Source organism: Apiotrichum porosum (genome assembly GCF_003942205.1).
Source record: "Apiotrichum porosum strain DSM 27194 chromosome Unknown scaffold_12, whole genome shotgun sequence".
Classification (NCBI taxonomy): domain Eukaryota; kingdom Fungi; phylum Basidiomycota; class Tremellomycetes; order Trichosporonales; family Trichosporonaceae; genus Apiotrichum; species Apiotrichum porosum.
In genome coordinates, this window is record NW_021167119.1 from 742241 (window position 1) to 756167 (window position 13927).

The following is a 13927-nucleotide window of genomic DNA, read 5'->3' on the forward strand; positions in this document are numbered from 1 at the left end:
GAGATGAGAAGCAAACGCGGCCCGACTGGGATTATTCCACCTGGTCGCTCTCGTTCTTTGTTGCAGACGACCAGAATCCCGAGTGCGCATTGGGATTAAAAGAGGAGGGGCCATTTAAAGCGCCAGGCAGGGCGGTCATGGATCCCCCCCACGCGTTACCGATGCTTTTGTTGGTGGCCGGCATGTCAGATCCACAGAAGAGTGTGGAGAGTCCAGGTCTTCTACGTTTCATGGCAGATGCATCATTGAGTGAGCTAGGACAATTGCAGGACCCGGGTTCTAGTTAGAATGGACGAGGAGAGCCGTTGCTGGACGCTAAAACAGACACACAACATAGACTGCATTCATCACACTCACCCTCTCTTCCGTCACCGCGGCCGCCGCCAGTGTATCGATACGGCATGTTCCCAGGCCTTCTCGACCTGCGCATCGACCGTGCTGGTCAACGAGCTGGACCACGAGCGGCGATCGACGCATCGCCGCTGCACGAAATGACGTTCAGTCGGCTCGGCCCACCACCCATCATCACGAGCACTCTTCCGGCCATTCGCCCTCGTTCGCCCGGTCCCCTACCCATTCTCCAGCTCACGCTTGACTCGTTTGTCGCCACCGGTCGCACCTATGATGTCTACCGGGCGACTGCTACTCTTCCGGACGGCACTGTCCAACGCATCATCGCCAAGCTCACCGATGCGGTTATCACCTCGCATGCCCCCGAGGCTGTCCGGCGCGAAGCCACCGTGTATACGACGCGCCTGGCCCATCTCCAAGGCTCTACAGTTCCGCGATTCTACGGCCTCTGGTCTGCAACTGCAATTGAAAACGAGTACTGGATGCTGCGTCCACGGCACTACCAGCTGACCGTCATGCTCCTCGAAGACGTGGGCAACGACTTGGCCACCAAGCTGGACGCCGCCTGGTGGATGCCAGCCAAACCTTACGCGTAAGTGGTGGTTTTTGGGTGCTCAACTGACCAACAGCTCAGCCATCGAGAAGGCTTATGGCTCGCTCCATGCTGCCGGCGTTGTGCATATGGATACAGAGTTGTGGAATGTCTGCGCTCGAGGTGACGACACAACTACAGTGCGCCTCATCGACTTTGAGACGTCCAAAGCAAACGGCGACGCCTGGTTTGACAGGGAGATGGAGGCCGAGCAGAAGTGGGTCGCCGAGACGCTGCAATTCATGCGCACATATGGGTGACGAGTAGCGCCAACCTAGAGCTGTATGTGTTGTACTGTACATGTCATGTCTATCAGTTGTCAAATGTTGTTGTTTGCCAGAAACGACGGGCGGTGCGCAGTGCGGAGCTGGAAATGCGGGGAAGGCGGTTCACCCGACTGCGGGGTAGCGCCAGAAGACGACGAGGAGGGTGTGCTCGATCGCTCACAAGGTCCCTCCATCACCCCTCCTGCAATCCCATCCTCTCCATCACCCATACCCCCTTTGCTCCATCCCATACCTGCAGCCATCAGAGAACACACAGCGCAGCCGCATCCTCGGGAGACACAGAGAGACGGCGCGGTTCCAGCGTCGCGTCCACAGCCGACCTCACAAACCTCCGGCTCCCCCGGTCTGCCAGCCATGGTCGACGACCGCGGCCTTGAGAGCGACAAGGAAGAGGAGCACCACATTTCAATCGCCAGCTTACGCTCAAAGTTTGAGACCCTCGCACACGGCCACATCCACTCACGCAATGCGCCAGTCATTGCCCCAAAGCCAGCACGACTGCCTGCACCGCAGCAGCCCGCTGCGGCCAGCCCCGCTGTCTCTGCCGCGCCGCCGGTCGCAGTGACAGCCAAGCCAGATGTCGCGCAGGTGCCCAAACCAGATGTCGCTGGGCCGGTAAGTCTAGCTAGCCTGGCAAGGTCTAGCTGACCCATGTCGTAGCCTGTCACGCGTACACCACCACCAGTCGCCCCCAAAGTACCTCCTCCACCAAAGCCTGCTCCTCGGACAGTCGCTTCGACAACAGCGTCCACCAACCCTCCTGCCCCTCGACCTGTCGTGAACAGTCCACCTGCGCCTGAGCGTGTTCTTACCGCGCCATCTGTAAATCTCGACACGGCCACGGCGGATGCAGATGGAGACGGAGACGAACACGTACAGTCCGTCAAGGCGCTGCGAGAGCGTTTTGGCCAAGTGACCTCGGCGCCCGCTCCAATTGCTCCATCTGGATCTCGTCGCGCGAGTCTCGAGGCTCTTCGCAAGGGCGACAGTATTGCCAGCTCACCTGCTGTAAGCCAGACGTCTCCCGTCATATCACAGGTGTCGCCAGCAGGTAGCCAGGCTTCCTCCTCGGCAAAGCCCCTCATCGCACCCAAGCCAGCTCTCATAGCACCCAAGCCCGCATACGCCACTGTCCGGCCATCGAGTCCTGCACTCAGAGGACCAGCACCCCCGCCTCCCATCTCGCGCTCGGCGTCACCTTTTGGTCAAACATTGTCGGCCTCGCCAGCTGCCGATTCGCAGCCGCCGTCGCGCTCGGCCTCCCCTTTGGGCCATCGACCGGCACCACAGCCTCCAGCGACCAAGCCAACCCCGCCAGCCCTGCCGCTCAGTAGGCCGCCCGTTGCCGATCCCATCATGTCCGAGCCAGGTTCTCTGGTGTCTGAGCCCGTTCCCATCGACTCGGGCGCTGCACCGCCACCCATTCCCGGAAATAGACCTACAGCAGAGTCAATCCAGGCCGTACCGATCCCTATTCCCAGAGGCTCATCGCCAGCACCTCCTCCCTCAAGGCGACCTGTTGTCGCGCGTGTCCTGTCCGCCTCACCACCGTCGCTGGAAACGGCACTTACCTCACCCCCTCTGCCGCCGCCCGAGCGCCGGCCGACGTTGCAAATGTCCCCTTCGCCTCCTGCCGCGGGTGCTGTTCCTCCACCATTACCACCTCCTAACCGCCGGCCAACGAACGCTTCAACCATCTCCACCAGCTCGGCGGCGTCTGTAGAGACAGTGGCACCGTCTCTGCCTGTCACGAGACGTCCAACCGAAGCTCAGGCCGTTCCATCCCTTCCTCAGCGTCACGCAACGCCCCCAGAGGCTGGACATGTTCCCCCACCTCTGCCCACGACCAAGCGGCCCGATGCTGGCACAACCATTGTCCCCCCTCTACCTGTACGACGTCCTTCTTTCCATGACGGCGCAACACCAGCCCCAGACAGCAAGCCGCCCCTGCCTGGCAACAAGCCTCCAGCTCCCACAATGATGGCCGCCGCGGCCGCCGTTATTGCCGTTACCAAACCACCTCTTCCCAATCGGTCTCGCGCGACCACGGTAGGCAAGCCAGAGGTCCCGCCAGCAGCTGCTGCCACCGCCCCTCCACGCCTTCCTGTTCGCCAAGCAACAGCTTTGGCTGCCCCTGCAGTGCCTATCGCGAACCGCTCGCGAGCGCTGTCTGTCGGCGCGCATGATGATGGCTACCTGCCACCTCCTCCACCCATGCGGAACGTTACTGCCGGACCGGGCACGTCGCCATCCAAGCGGCCTGCGGTTTCTCCGGCCCCATTGCGTCGTGCCGCGACAGTTCGCGTCCAAGGTTCCGGTGGAACACCTGGTGATTCGGACGACGACGAGGGCGGTCCCGTTGCGCCTCTTACTAGTATTGCTCAGCGCCTTCTCGACGAGCACCCGGACTCGACCAAGGCCAACAGACGTCCCCCGACCTTCCTCCCAGACATCAAAGTGACCCTCCCCCTGTCTATCACCTCGTTTGCTGTATACGGTCGGTTCGCGTGTGTCGCCCACCACAACGTGCGCGTCTTTGACACGGAATCCGACTGCAATCAGCCTATTCTCACGTTTGACCAAAAAGATGTCGGGCTCGATCTACGAGTCAAGGAACCGCGCGTTACGGCCATGGGCTTCCGCCCATCCAAGTTTGAAGACCAAAAGGGCCGCTACCTCTGGTGCGGTAACAAGGATGGCCACGTTTGGGAAATCGACATCAAGACAGGCGACGTAACGGCCACAAAACCCAGTGTGCATGGTGCTGCAGTTACACACATTATGCGCCATCAGCAGTGGGTTCTTACTCTTGATGAGGTGGGCAAGCTGCACGTCTGGGAGCCCGCCAAGGAGGACAGCACGAGTTTCCGCGTTGTCCGCACACTAAGGATCTCGGACAAGGTTACCTTTGCCAAAATGATAAAGGGAAGGCTGTGGACCGCAACTGCGCCTGCTGTGCGTTCAACAACCAGTACCAACGGTGCCCGTGGCCCCACCGTCCGTGTCTACGACCCGTGTTCTGAAAACGGCGCCGCACCGCTCAGTGCCCTCACGACCGAGTGGACTGGCTCCGTCACGTCCGCCACCGTCATGCCCTTTGCGCCAGACTACTTCTACCTTGGTCACGAAGGAGGCTTCATTTCAATTTGGAAGGTCCCCGACAACGAGCTCGTGTGTCAGCAAGTCCTCAAGATTTCCACGACGGACATTCTGTCTCTTGAAGGCGTGGGCGAGCGTCTTTGGGCGGGAAACCGTCGTGGCCAGATCCATGTGTGGGATGTAAAGAACCGCCCGTGGTTGACCACCAACTTTTGGACTGCCCATATGTGAGTTTTGGCAAAGTGGGGAATGTAAGGCTGACCACCAGTGACCAACCGGTCCACACTCTTGTGGTTGACCCGGCCTCGATCGACGGGTCGGGCCGATTCATGCTGTGGTCCTGCTCGCGCGACGCGCTGCATGCCTGGGACGGCCTGCTGGGCGTGGACTGGATCGAATCGCAGATGGCTCTCCGACGAGAGCAGTACTGCGATATGCGCGACATCAAAGTGCTCGTGTGTACTTGGAACATTGACAGTACCAAACCGACAGACCTTACGGGATCGATTGAGAATGCCACATTCCTCGAGCAGGTCCTCTCCAGCGTCGATTCGCCGGACATCGTCGTGTTTGGGTTCCAAGAGGTCATCCCTCTCACGGACAAGAAGCTCACAGCTAGTAGGTACATGCGGAAGAGCTTCTGTTGACCCACCAGAAACGCTCCTATTCGGAAGCAAGGGCAAGGACGGCGGCGGTGCGACCAACGAGGCCGTGTCAGGACGGTACCGCGCATGGGCCGAAAAGCTCAGCTACGCTGTCCGCTTGCACATGCCTGCTGAAACACCGTACGTCAAGGTCCACTCGGAACAGCTCGTTGGTTTGTTCTCGTGTATCTTCGTCAAGGCATCGGAACGCGAGCAGCTGCGTGATGTGGACATTACGACCGTCAAGCGGTGAGTCGAGGTGTGCTGCGAACTGTTGCACTGACAAGATAGCGGTATTGGAGGCATCTATGGTAACAAGGGTGCCATTGTTGCCCGCCTCGTCGTAGACGACACATCGCTTTGTTTCATCAACGTCCACCTCGCGGCAGGCCAGAGTCACAAGAATGCCCGCAACGCCGACGTCGCCGCCATCCTCGAGGACAAGGCGATCTTCCCTCCCGCTGACAGGCTTCCCTACGTCCACGGCGGAGACGGAACAGCAATCCTCGACCACGAATTGGTAATCCTCAATGGCGACCTAAACTACCGTATCGACCAACGCCGCGACTTGGTGGCTAGCAGCATCAAGGTCGGTGACCTGGATTTCTTGCTCGAGCACGACCAGTTGCGAAAGGAGATGCGTGCAAACCACGCGTTTAGGTTACGGTCCTTTGCCGAGCCGCCCATCACGTTTGCGCCAACGTACAAGTATGATCCCGGAACCAACGACTATGATTCCTCGGAAAAGAGACGTATCCCCGCATGGTGTGACCGTGTCCTGTACTTGAAGTCGCCACTCGTCACACCCATCAACTACCAGCGGTACGAGATTACGTGTTCCGACCATAAACCCGTCTCGTCTGCGCTGGGTATGCGGATCAAGCGCATCGACCCGATCAGACGCAGGGATGTGGCGAGGGAAGTGGCCAACGACTGGAGTAAGCGCGAAGAGGAGATGCTTGTGGCTGTACGCCAGGCGTATGCGGGGCTATACAGTGTTGGCCAGTGAGCTGTTGGTAGGTGTAGATTTAGATATCCGATGATGTATCAAGCATAGACATAGCGTCTGCGAGGGTGTTTGTACTGGGGTTATGTGCGGCGTTGTTGTCCGGCATGGGAGGTGAGACGTGACGGAATTTCGCCGAAAATGACCACTTGGCGCCGCCACCTCATGCCAGTACCGACCTTCCTACCACTCCATCCTTTCAAGATATCACGCACCAAATCAGCCCACGGTCAGCGCAGGCATACCGTGAGCAATCCCAGTTGATCGGGTTGCACAGAACAGCTACCAAAACCCGTGCAATCCATTTTTTCATCATTTTCAGCCCATTTTCCGCTGCTCCCGACCTTCCATCGCAAAAACACCTTCCTACGCGTCGCCAGGGATCGAAAACAGATGGCAAAAGAGAAGATTTGGAGCCAGGGTGGATCGAACACCCGACCTAGCGATGTCTTCCTGTTAAGGAAGTCTGATGACTGAACTTCAGTCGCTCGCTCTCCCAGCTGAGCTATGTCTCCGAGATGAAAACGGAAATTTGATAACAAACTTCAGCCATCGACCTCCAATCGCTCACAGAAGCTCCGTGGTTCCTATATGTATGGAGGACGTCAGTGATCAATGATCAGTGATTGTGTGTGAAAAGCTAGAGGACATTCAGAGCCTGCTTGATGGAGCTGGCTGATCAGAGTATGTGGCGAGGAGAGGAGGTGCAGCCAGAAAGTCAAGACGTGCTCGTTGTCCTCTCCCTTGCCAAACCTCAGCGAGGACTCAACAGTAGAGCCTGTCAAGATTAGACATATGACCACCTGCCCAAGTAAATCCGGTTCGGTTTTCAAATCAATTTCATTATGGCCGATTCGGAGTCAATGATCCGCAGCGGGTTTGCATCCGGCTATCGGTCACTTGGTTACATCGCTGGAACGCCGCGTTTGCGTGCGATCTCACAGACATCCCATCGCTTTCAGTCCCTTGTGTCCACCCACTCTCTCACCCCCTTGTTCTCCACCATGTCTGTCCCGGCTCCTACTGGATCTCCGTCGCTCGCAGACCACGCGCCTGTCCGCGCCGCCCTCCTCGGCAGCGGCCTGTTCGCGACCAACTCGTACCTGCCCTCTCTCGTCAACGTCCCCGGCTTTGAAATCAGCACCGTCTGGAGCCGCAGTGAGAAGTCTGTGTCGGCTCTGGTGGCCAAGGCCGCCGAGCTTGGTGGCCTGCCGAACGTCGCGGACCTGCAGGCCAAGCACGGCGTCGAGGGCCTGAACGAGGTCCTTGCCGATCCCGAGATCAAGGCCGTCATCCTCGTGCTGCCTATTGGTGCCCAGCCCGGTCTTATCCGCACGGCCTGGAAGGCGGGAAAGCACGTCATCTCTGAGAAGCCGCTGGGACGTGATGTGGCCGAGGCGACATCGCTCATTGACGAGTACGAGCGCGACTGGAAGCCCAAGGGACTCATCTGGCGTGTTGCTGAAAGTGAGTCTTGTGTGATGTGGTGAGATGCCGAGTACCGTTGGTCCGAGACAAATGCTGGGCATGTCCATGTCTCGGTCGGTCGCCTTTTTGTGCAACGCTCTTGTGCGTTGCGCATGTCAGTCGCCTGTCGCTGGCGTCAATGATCTGCAACTCGGCCCGCGGACCTCGGCCTCCCTCGACCTGAGTGACTTGCACCGCTGACATGAAGACTACGCGCACGAGCCGTTCCTCCACTACGCGGCATCAGTGCTGCGCACACCGGGTCTGGGCCCAGTCCTCTACTGGCGTCTGCACTTTGAGACGATGCTCCCGGCAGGCGCGAGCTACCATGCCACTCCATGGCGCACCATCCCGGACTACCAGGGCGGATTCCTCCTCGACGGCGGCGTGCACTGGGCTGCGCTCCTGCGCACTGTTCTGCCCACGGCTTGCTGCCCCGTGTCTCTCACCGCGCACAAGAGCCTGCACCGCGCACACATGCTGCCTCACGACACACTCGTCGGTCTCGCCCACCCGGCAACGGCCGCCACTGTCCAGCCTCACGGCGGCCCGACGCCGCCGCAAGCCGACAACATGCCCATGGCCCCCGGACAGAGTACCCCGCACGGCACGTTTGTCATCTCGTGGGCTACTCCCGACACCCCGCGTGGCGGGCGCGTCCCCAACGAGCTGTACGTGGTGTGCGAGCAGGGCACCCTCCGCGTCGTCAGCCACGGTCGCGCCTGGACAGTGTCCCTCACCACTGCCGAGGGAAGCAACATCGAGCCTGTCACCCGCGAAGGACCCGTCAGTGGCGTGCAGGTCGAGCTGGCCGACTTTGCGCGTGCCGTCGCCGCGAGGGTTGAGGGCAAGGAGGACCCGTCGCCCAACCATGGCGAGCCACGGGCCGCCCTTTGGGACCTGTCGTTCATCCAGGCCGCGCTGCTCAGTGATGGAAAGGAGGTGGTCATCGATGGGCTTCACTAGTATCTTTTGACAGAGGAAGAGTAGATGGCAGAGGGGATTTGATCTTGCGGTCCCAGACCAGATGTATCCTGGCACGCTGTCATGGAAGCTGGAGCAGCCAATGTGACAGGAGAGCACCAGAACGACACCGCTGATGGGGAGAAGGTATAATACAGGCCGGTAGCTGACAAGAATGAATAGACCAAAATCACCAGAACACAGCGGTGAAGGGTGACGAGGGGTTTAGGTTTTTGAAGCACAACAACAAGCCAGGGGGGTGGGTCAGCATCACCACTGTTGTCGCTGGGTGCGGCCAGTCATCCTCTTGCGAACATTGCCTGCCTCACAAGGGGCTGGTTAGAGACGTTGGACACAACTGAGACATGTTGGAAAAAACGTCCCAGTCAAGCAGATGCCACACTGGTCCAACCGCAATTATTAACGCACCACGGGAGCCCCCATGGGTGGCACGCCGTCATGGACCGGGTCAAGAAGCCCTTGCACTGTACATGAGGCAGTACACACAGTGTTACAAGGAGGTGCGAGATGCAGGAGTCCCTCATTCCCACGCGTTACATACAAGCACCACACACACACACACACAGGTGGCGTTTCTGCTCCCCTCGTGCTTTGCTATCCCCAGCACCGTCTCCTCCTCTATGTCAGCTTTCCCGACAATACCGGTACCGGGTATCACTCCCACGGGCTTTGGATCTGGTCTGGTGATAGACTGGCAGCTGAATCGAGTCGGAATGTCGAGGGATTTGGGGGTCGCGAGCGGGGGCCGGAGCACTCCCTCTTCTTCCCCCTCCCAATATTTTCCCCTTGTCGGTCAACGATCGTCTCGTGGCCCCCCTCAAGCTCGGCACCCTCTTCTCTCCCGTTTACGCTGTACGACATAAACAAAGAGACACATGCAGAGCATTTTAACTTCAAGGTTTCGCACATTGCCAAACGCCACAGAAGCATGAGGACAGGTCCAAGGGGTAGGAAGAAGCACTGACGGCTTGAACGGCGCCGTTTTGTGTCGCAAACACTGCATGCTTGCTCTTACGACAATAGATCCAGAGTCGACGCACTGACAGAGGGCACCAAAGTATGTCAAACAGAACAGCACCGGCCGATCCCTTGCAGCCGCCTTTTCGGTGTTCTTTCGGAGACCCGCAATGTCTATCGGCCGAGTGATGGATGTCTGAAACCCGTCTCATAATTGCAGACGCCAGCTTCGTTGACGCGTCCAAGCAATGTCTCATGGCTCTCTAACACCAAGGAAGCATCACCCACCTCTCTGCAGTGCACCTCCCTCTCACCACGTCCTCCGGGTGCATGGCGTCTCTGTCTCAAAGGGGGCGGACGATGGCGAGAAAGAGAGCTGATGGAGGGTCAGACTCATGACACCAGGAGACGCCAGACAGTTCAGAGAATACTCCCCGCAACGAGAAGCAGCAGTGGTTACACAATTCGATGCATTTAAGAAACAGCATTTATTTAAGAGGGTTTTACGAGTTATGGGTTTATAGCGTATTTAGGCACAACACTTCTTTGTCACTGATCACTGTTCAACATGTTCACAACATTCTTTCACTTCTTTATTTCTTGGGCTCCATGCCACGTCCAGCGAGGTCATCAATTCTTGTGAGCCATGTTTCTTGTTCTTGGTTCAAGTGGGGGCCTCTTGAGTCGAGGCGTCGATATCCATCTCGTTAGAGGGACAGCGGAAAGGCATTGGAGGTCATGGGGCCGGGGATAGGAGGCGGTTGGTACACAGGCAAGGCGAATCGAAAGGGCGGACGAACGTAGGAGTACGGCCTGCCGAGGGGGATGGCCATGGCCCAGCCGTAAATGTAGGCGACCCAGAGGATGAACTCGCGGGTGTGGGCCACACGGCATCCGCAGGTGGGCGTGCCGGTGCAGAAGGGGAAGGGCTCGACGAGAGCGGCGGGGCTCCAGAGTGAGCCAATGCGGCCGGGGATGGGGTGGATTTCGAACGTGTGGGTGAGGGGGTCTACAACAAGAGTCGAGTCGGGGGGGAGGAGCGTAATGGTGAGTCCGAGGATAACAAGGTAGTAGTCCTTAAACGGGGAGAGGGGGATGAAGATGGGGTAGTCACTGGTCATCGGGGCCCTGGCGTGGAACCGGTTTGAGAAATCATGGATGAAACCAGAAGACCCAAAGAACTTGAGCACGAAGTGGATGGGCTGCTCCACGATGGAGAGAAAGAGAAGGCGCCTCACATTCGCCGGAAAGTCGTTGGCCCAGGCCAAGGAGGGCATGGCAGGGTAACGAAGCGTGACCTCAAGGGCGAGGTGTTGGACCAGCTGGCATTTGTCATTGTCCATGAGTTCGGGGTCGATGACCCGCGTGGTACGAGACACGTCGTCGAAGACGGCAGGGGTCCAGGGGGCCTTGTTCGCAATGAGTGAGGAGGTGACAAGCCTGACTTCGGGTTGGCGACACACCACCAGGGAGCGTGGGTAGGCGGGGTTTGGAGAAGCTACAAGAGGGAAGGGAAGGCGATGGGCGAGGACAGGGAGAACGACCAGCGGCACCAGTGGAAGTACCATCCCCTCAGGCTGCTGTTGGATGTTGGTGGCACCGAGGGTAGGCTCATGCGGAGGTGCCACAGTAGACCGTGGGGTCAGGCCCGGTGCTGTGGCGGTTAGCAAAAGAATCTTCCTTGCGTCTGAAGAAAGGGGTTTAAAAATGACTTACGACTCGTCCGGGGTAACGGTAGGACCGGCCGAGGGGCCAGGAGCTGCAGCGGCAGTGCTGGAAGGCTTCTTTCTCGGGGCGGCCCTGACCTTGACCTTGACCTTGTTGGTCTTGGGCTTGGGCTTAGGGTTTGCCATGTTGGTGTTGTTCTTCTTGCCGCGGGTCATTGTGAAAGGGGGGTGGGGGGTGGAGAGTCTACGGAAGCGAGGTAAGAGGGAAAAGGAAAAGGAGAGAGGATGGGGACGAGAGAGCTGACGAGTCCAGAAGACCCAGAATGGCTCGCATTAAATACCATTCAGCAGCCACTACGGTCGCCACTCATCTGAGCGTTCGTCTCCTGGAATCACACCCTCGCACCGGTATCCGTCAGCTGCCAAGATGACGGTGCTCGGCTTGCGGGATAATTGAGTGGGGAAGGACACCCGGAGAGGGCGAGGAGAGGAAGAGGATACCCGGCAAACAAGTCACTCATCGAAACGAGGGTGCCACTCTCAGCTGAGGACTGCCACTCTTACTGCCTCTTCGCCCATTCATGGCCAAGGTTCACTAGACGACGTCGTAACAGGATAGAGAGCGGACCCAGTGGCCGCTGTGACATGCAGGAGAAAGGAACAAGTGAGGTCGGTAGTACAACGCGGAGTAAGAACTGGGTGACCGGACTCGGGTGTGCGGGCCGGTTGTGGGTTGTGTGATGGTCGGGTGTGTGATTTGGTGCCTCGGTGCGTGTGCCGGATTATCTCACGCGGATCAGAGTGCACGGTTATGCCTAACGTGGGAGAGGTTGTGGAACATCTGATGCGTGATGATCGGACGATAGTCGGGGGGCTCCCAGAGCCGTAGACTGCGATCGCGTGGGATTGTGGGTGTTATGCACTCTACTCTCAGTGAGCACGCTGTGTGAGCCACTCGAGCACAATGTCGAGGTTATGCTTCGTCTTGTTACTTGTCGAATAGCACTACGTAGATGTCAGCTAGGCTTATGCGGTATCAGAACGCACGGATACAGCACGGCCGCCAATCTCGGAAAGCCGCATGTCTCGAATGAGGTCGTCCACCACAAGAGCCCCCGGCAGGTCGTTCTTGTTGGCCAAGACTAACAGCGGGACACCAGCCAGGGCGGGAAGTGCGAGCAGGGAATGGAGCTCGGACGTGGCTGTGGGCAGGCTCTTGGGCTACACGGGCCGGTGGTCAGCTTCTTTCCTCCTCCTCATTCTGCTCTGTTCCTGTCACAGATACCCACGTCGGCTGCGTCCACCACGAACCTGTATCATGTGGTCAGCGATGAGCTCTGCCTCAAGGCGTCAGCTTGCCCCAAAGACTTACACGACTGCATTTGCACCACCGCAGTACCTTTCCCACATTGATCTGAACTTGGGCTGCCCCTGCGTGTCTGTCAGCATTCTGGTATCCGGGGTTGGGCTGGCTCGTCGACTGGGCTGGCTTCTTGGACGCTGGGGCTGGGAAAGCGCCAGCGCGATGGGACGCCATGGTCCCATCAGCAGGCGGCCTTCGCAAAGTCTTTGGGGAGAAAGACGTGCGCGGCCTTCCAGCCTCGAGGACGTGACGTGTGTAGTCATGGTCACCCGGCGGGCTGTTGAACCTTTGGGGGTCTGCGAGGTCTGAATGGGTCTGCGAAGTTCTTCCCCTCGCCAGCCAAAATCCCATATGCTCCATGCGCAAAGAGTCCCTTTCCTGCCAGCGCCAGCGCGTGTGGTCGTCGTGGTGGTCCGTCTCGGTGTAGGAAGGCATACTCACAGCAACGTCCCAGACCTTCATGGTCACATTGCCCTTGCGTATTTGTCTCAGGTTGAACGAGACGGTTGGTACAACTTCTTCTGACCACTGGCCGTTGCCCAGAACATTGACGAGCCTGTTCTCCGTGAGTAGCCGGGCGTGGTGCGAGGTTGGGTGGCGACAAGGGATTTCCATGGTGGTGTCAATAGAAGCATGGCAGAAGCATGACAGGAGTGGTGAGCAACGTTATGGCACGGCATCATTGACAGTTTACCAGCCGCGAGACAGCGCAAGTGATGGCCAGTGGCGGACGGTGGTCGCGGCCACGAGGGATGTGATGGCGAGCGCGCGCGTGTAGGGTTGGCCAGCAGAAGCACAGGTGTGCGTACACAGCGGACGGCCGCGGTGGTGAGGTTGAGGCGGCCGTGGACACGCGGCCATGGCAAGTCAGGCGCGTCGCGACCGTGGAGGATCACGTGAAGTGAGCGTTGTGGGCCGGTGAATGAACGGCAGCGATGGCGAGACACATCGTGCAGGCGCCACACACGCACAGAGAAATGGGAAGGAGGGAGGAGTGGTAAAGGTCGTCGTGGACGCACACCGATTGTGAGTGTGATGCGATGGACGGGATGGTCGGTACGTGAGAGAGCACAACATGTTGTGCGAGTGAGACGAGGAGAGTGAATGGAGGGATGGGAGTAGACAGGACAACGGGTGTACGCGTGAGCTCTTTCTCAACGTGGACACCATGTGCAGAGCCACTCACGAAGTCTTTCCACTCGCCTGGAGGCCGACAATCGTAACCTCGAGGTGCTTGCTCCAGAGCAGGCTACGGAGCCATGCTAACAGCCCGCTGATAAGGGACGCCATGGCGCGCTGGCGTGTGCGCACGTCGTTGTTTCAAACGACACCGACACCCGAGCTGAAAGTACTGGTCGTGCACAGCGGGCACAGCGGGGTGGTGAACAGGAGCGAGAGATGGTGTGGTTTCAACTGACGTTCTCAGTCTTGTCGCAGCTTGGTAGCAGCGGAGGCGGCCGGTAGCGGCGGCGCGTTGCGTGGTTTGTGCTGGGTGCTCGTGCGCGTTGAT

General features: G+C 58.8%; 6 protein-coding genes and 1 non-coding gene across 7 annotated transcripts; 3 read left to right on the top strand and 4 right to left on the bottom strand.

The window, feature by feature from the left end:
* Positions 1–401: 401 nt before the first annotated feature.
* Positions 402–1203, top strand: EHS24_002335 (uncharacterized protein; the record flags this gene model as incomplete). The annotated part of the gene is made up of 2 exons (XM_028618076.1): positions 402–943; positions 981–1203. 2 exons carry the CDS (start codon positions 402–404, stop codon positions 1201–1203), a joined length of 765 nt encoding a protein of 254 aa, XP_028473754.1.
* A 381-nt stretch (positions 1204–1584) lies between these two features.
* Positions 1585–5982, top strand: EHS24_002336 (uncharacterized protein; the record flags this gene model as incomplete). The annotated part of the gene is made up of 5 exons (XM_028618077.1): positions 1585–1845; positions 1891–4556; positions 4598–4951; positions 5004–5222; positions 5265–5982. The coding sequence occupies 5 exons, from the start codon at positions 1585–1587 to the stop codon at positions 5980–5982; spliced, it is 4218 nt and encodes a 1405-aa protein (XP_028473755.1).
* A 408-nt stretch (positions 5983–6390) lies between these two features.
* EHS24_002337 lies at positions 6391–6494 on the bottom strand. Its single transcript has one exon. It is a non-coding gene; the product is annotated as a tRNA-Phe (tRNA).
* A 489-nt stretch (positions 6495–6983) lies between these two features.
* Positions 6984–8412, top strand: EHS24_002338 (uncharacterized protein; the record flags this gene model as incomplete). The annotated part of the gene is made up of 2 exons (XM_028618078.1): positions 6984–7446; positions 7655–8412. The coding sequence occupies 2 exons, from the start codon at positions 6984–6986 to the stop codon at positions 8410–8412; spliced, it is 1221 nt and encodes a 406-aa protein (XP_028473756.1).
* A 1682-nt stretch (positions 8413–10094) lies between these two features.
* On the bottom strand, positions 10095–10955 carry EHS24_002339 (uncharacterized protein; the record flags this gene model as incomplete). The annotated part of the gene is made up of 1 exon (XM_028618079.1): positions 10095–10955. One exon carries the CDS (start codon positions 10953–10955, stop codon positions 10095–10097), a length of 861 nt encoding a protein of 286 aa, XP_028473757.1.
* Positions 10956–10998: 43 nt separating this feature from the next.
* On the bottom strand, positions 10999–11270 carry EHS24_002340 (uncharacterized protein; the record flags this gene model as incomplete). The annotated part of the gene is made up of 2 exons (XM_028618080.1): positions 10999–11041; positions 11104–11270. The coding sequence occupies 2 exons, from the start codon at positions 11268–11270 to the stop codon at positions 10999–11001; spliced, it is 210 nt and encodes a 69-aa protein (XP_028473758.1).
* Positions 11271–11984: 714 nt separating this feature from the next.
* EHS24_002341 (uncharacterized protein) lies at positions 11985–13707 on the bottom strand (the record flags this gene model as incomplete). Its single annotated transcript, XM_028618081.1, has 6 exons — positions 11985–12059; positions 12102–12275; positions 12344–12365; positions 12446–12795; positions 12859–12973; positions 13604–13707. The coding sequence occupies 6 exons, from the start codon at positions 13705–13707 to the stop codon at positions 11985–11987; spliced, it is 840 nt and encodes a 279-aa protein (XP_028473759.1).
* Positions 13708–13927: the final 220 nt, after the last annotated feature.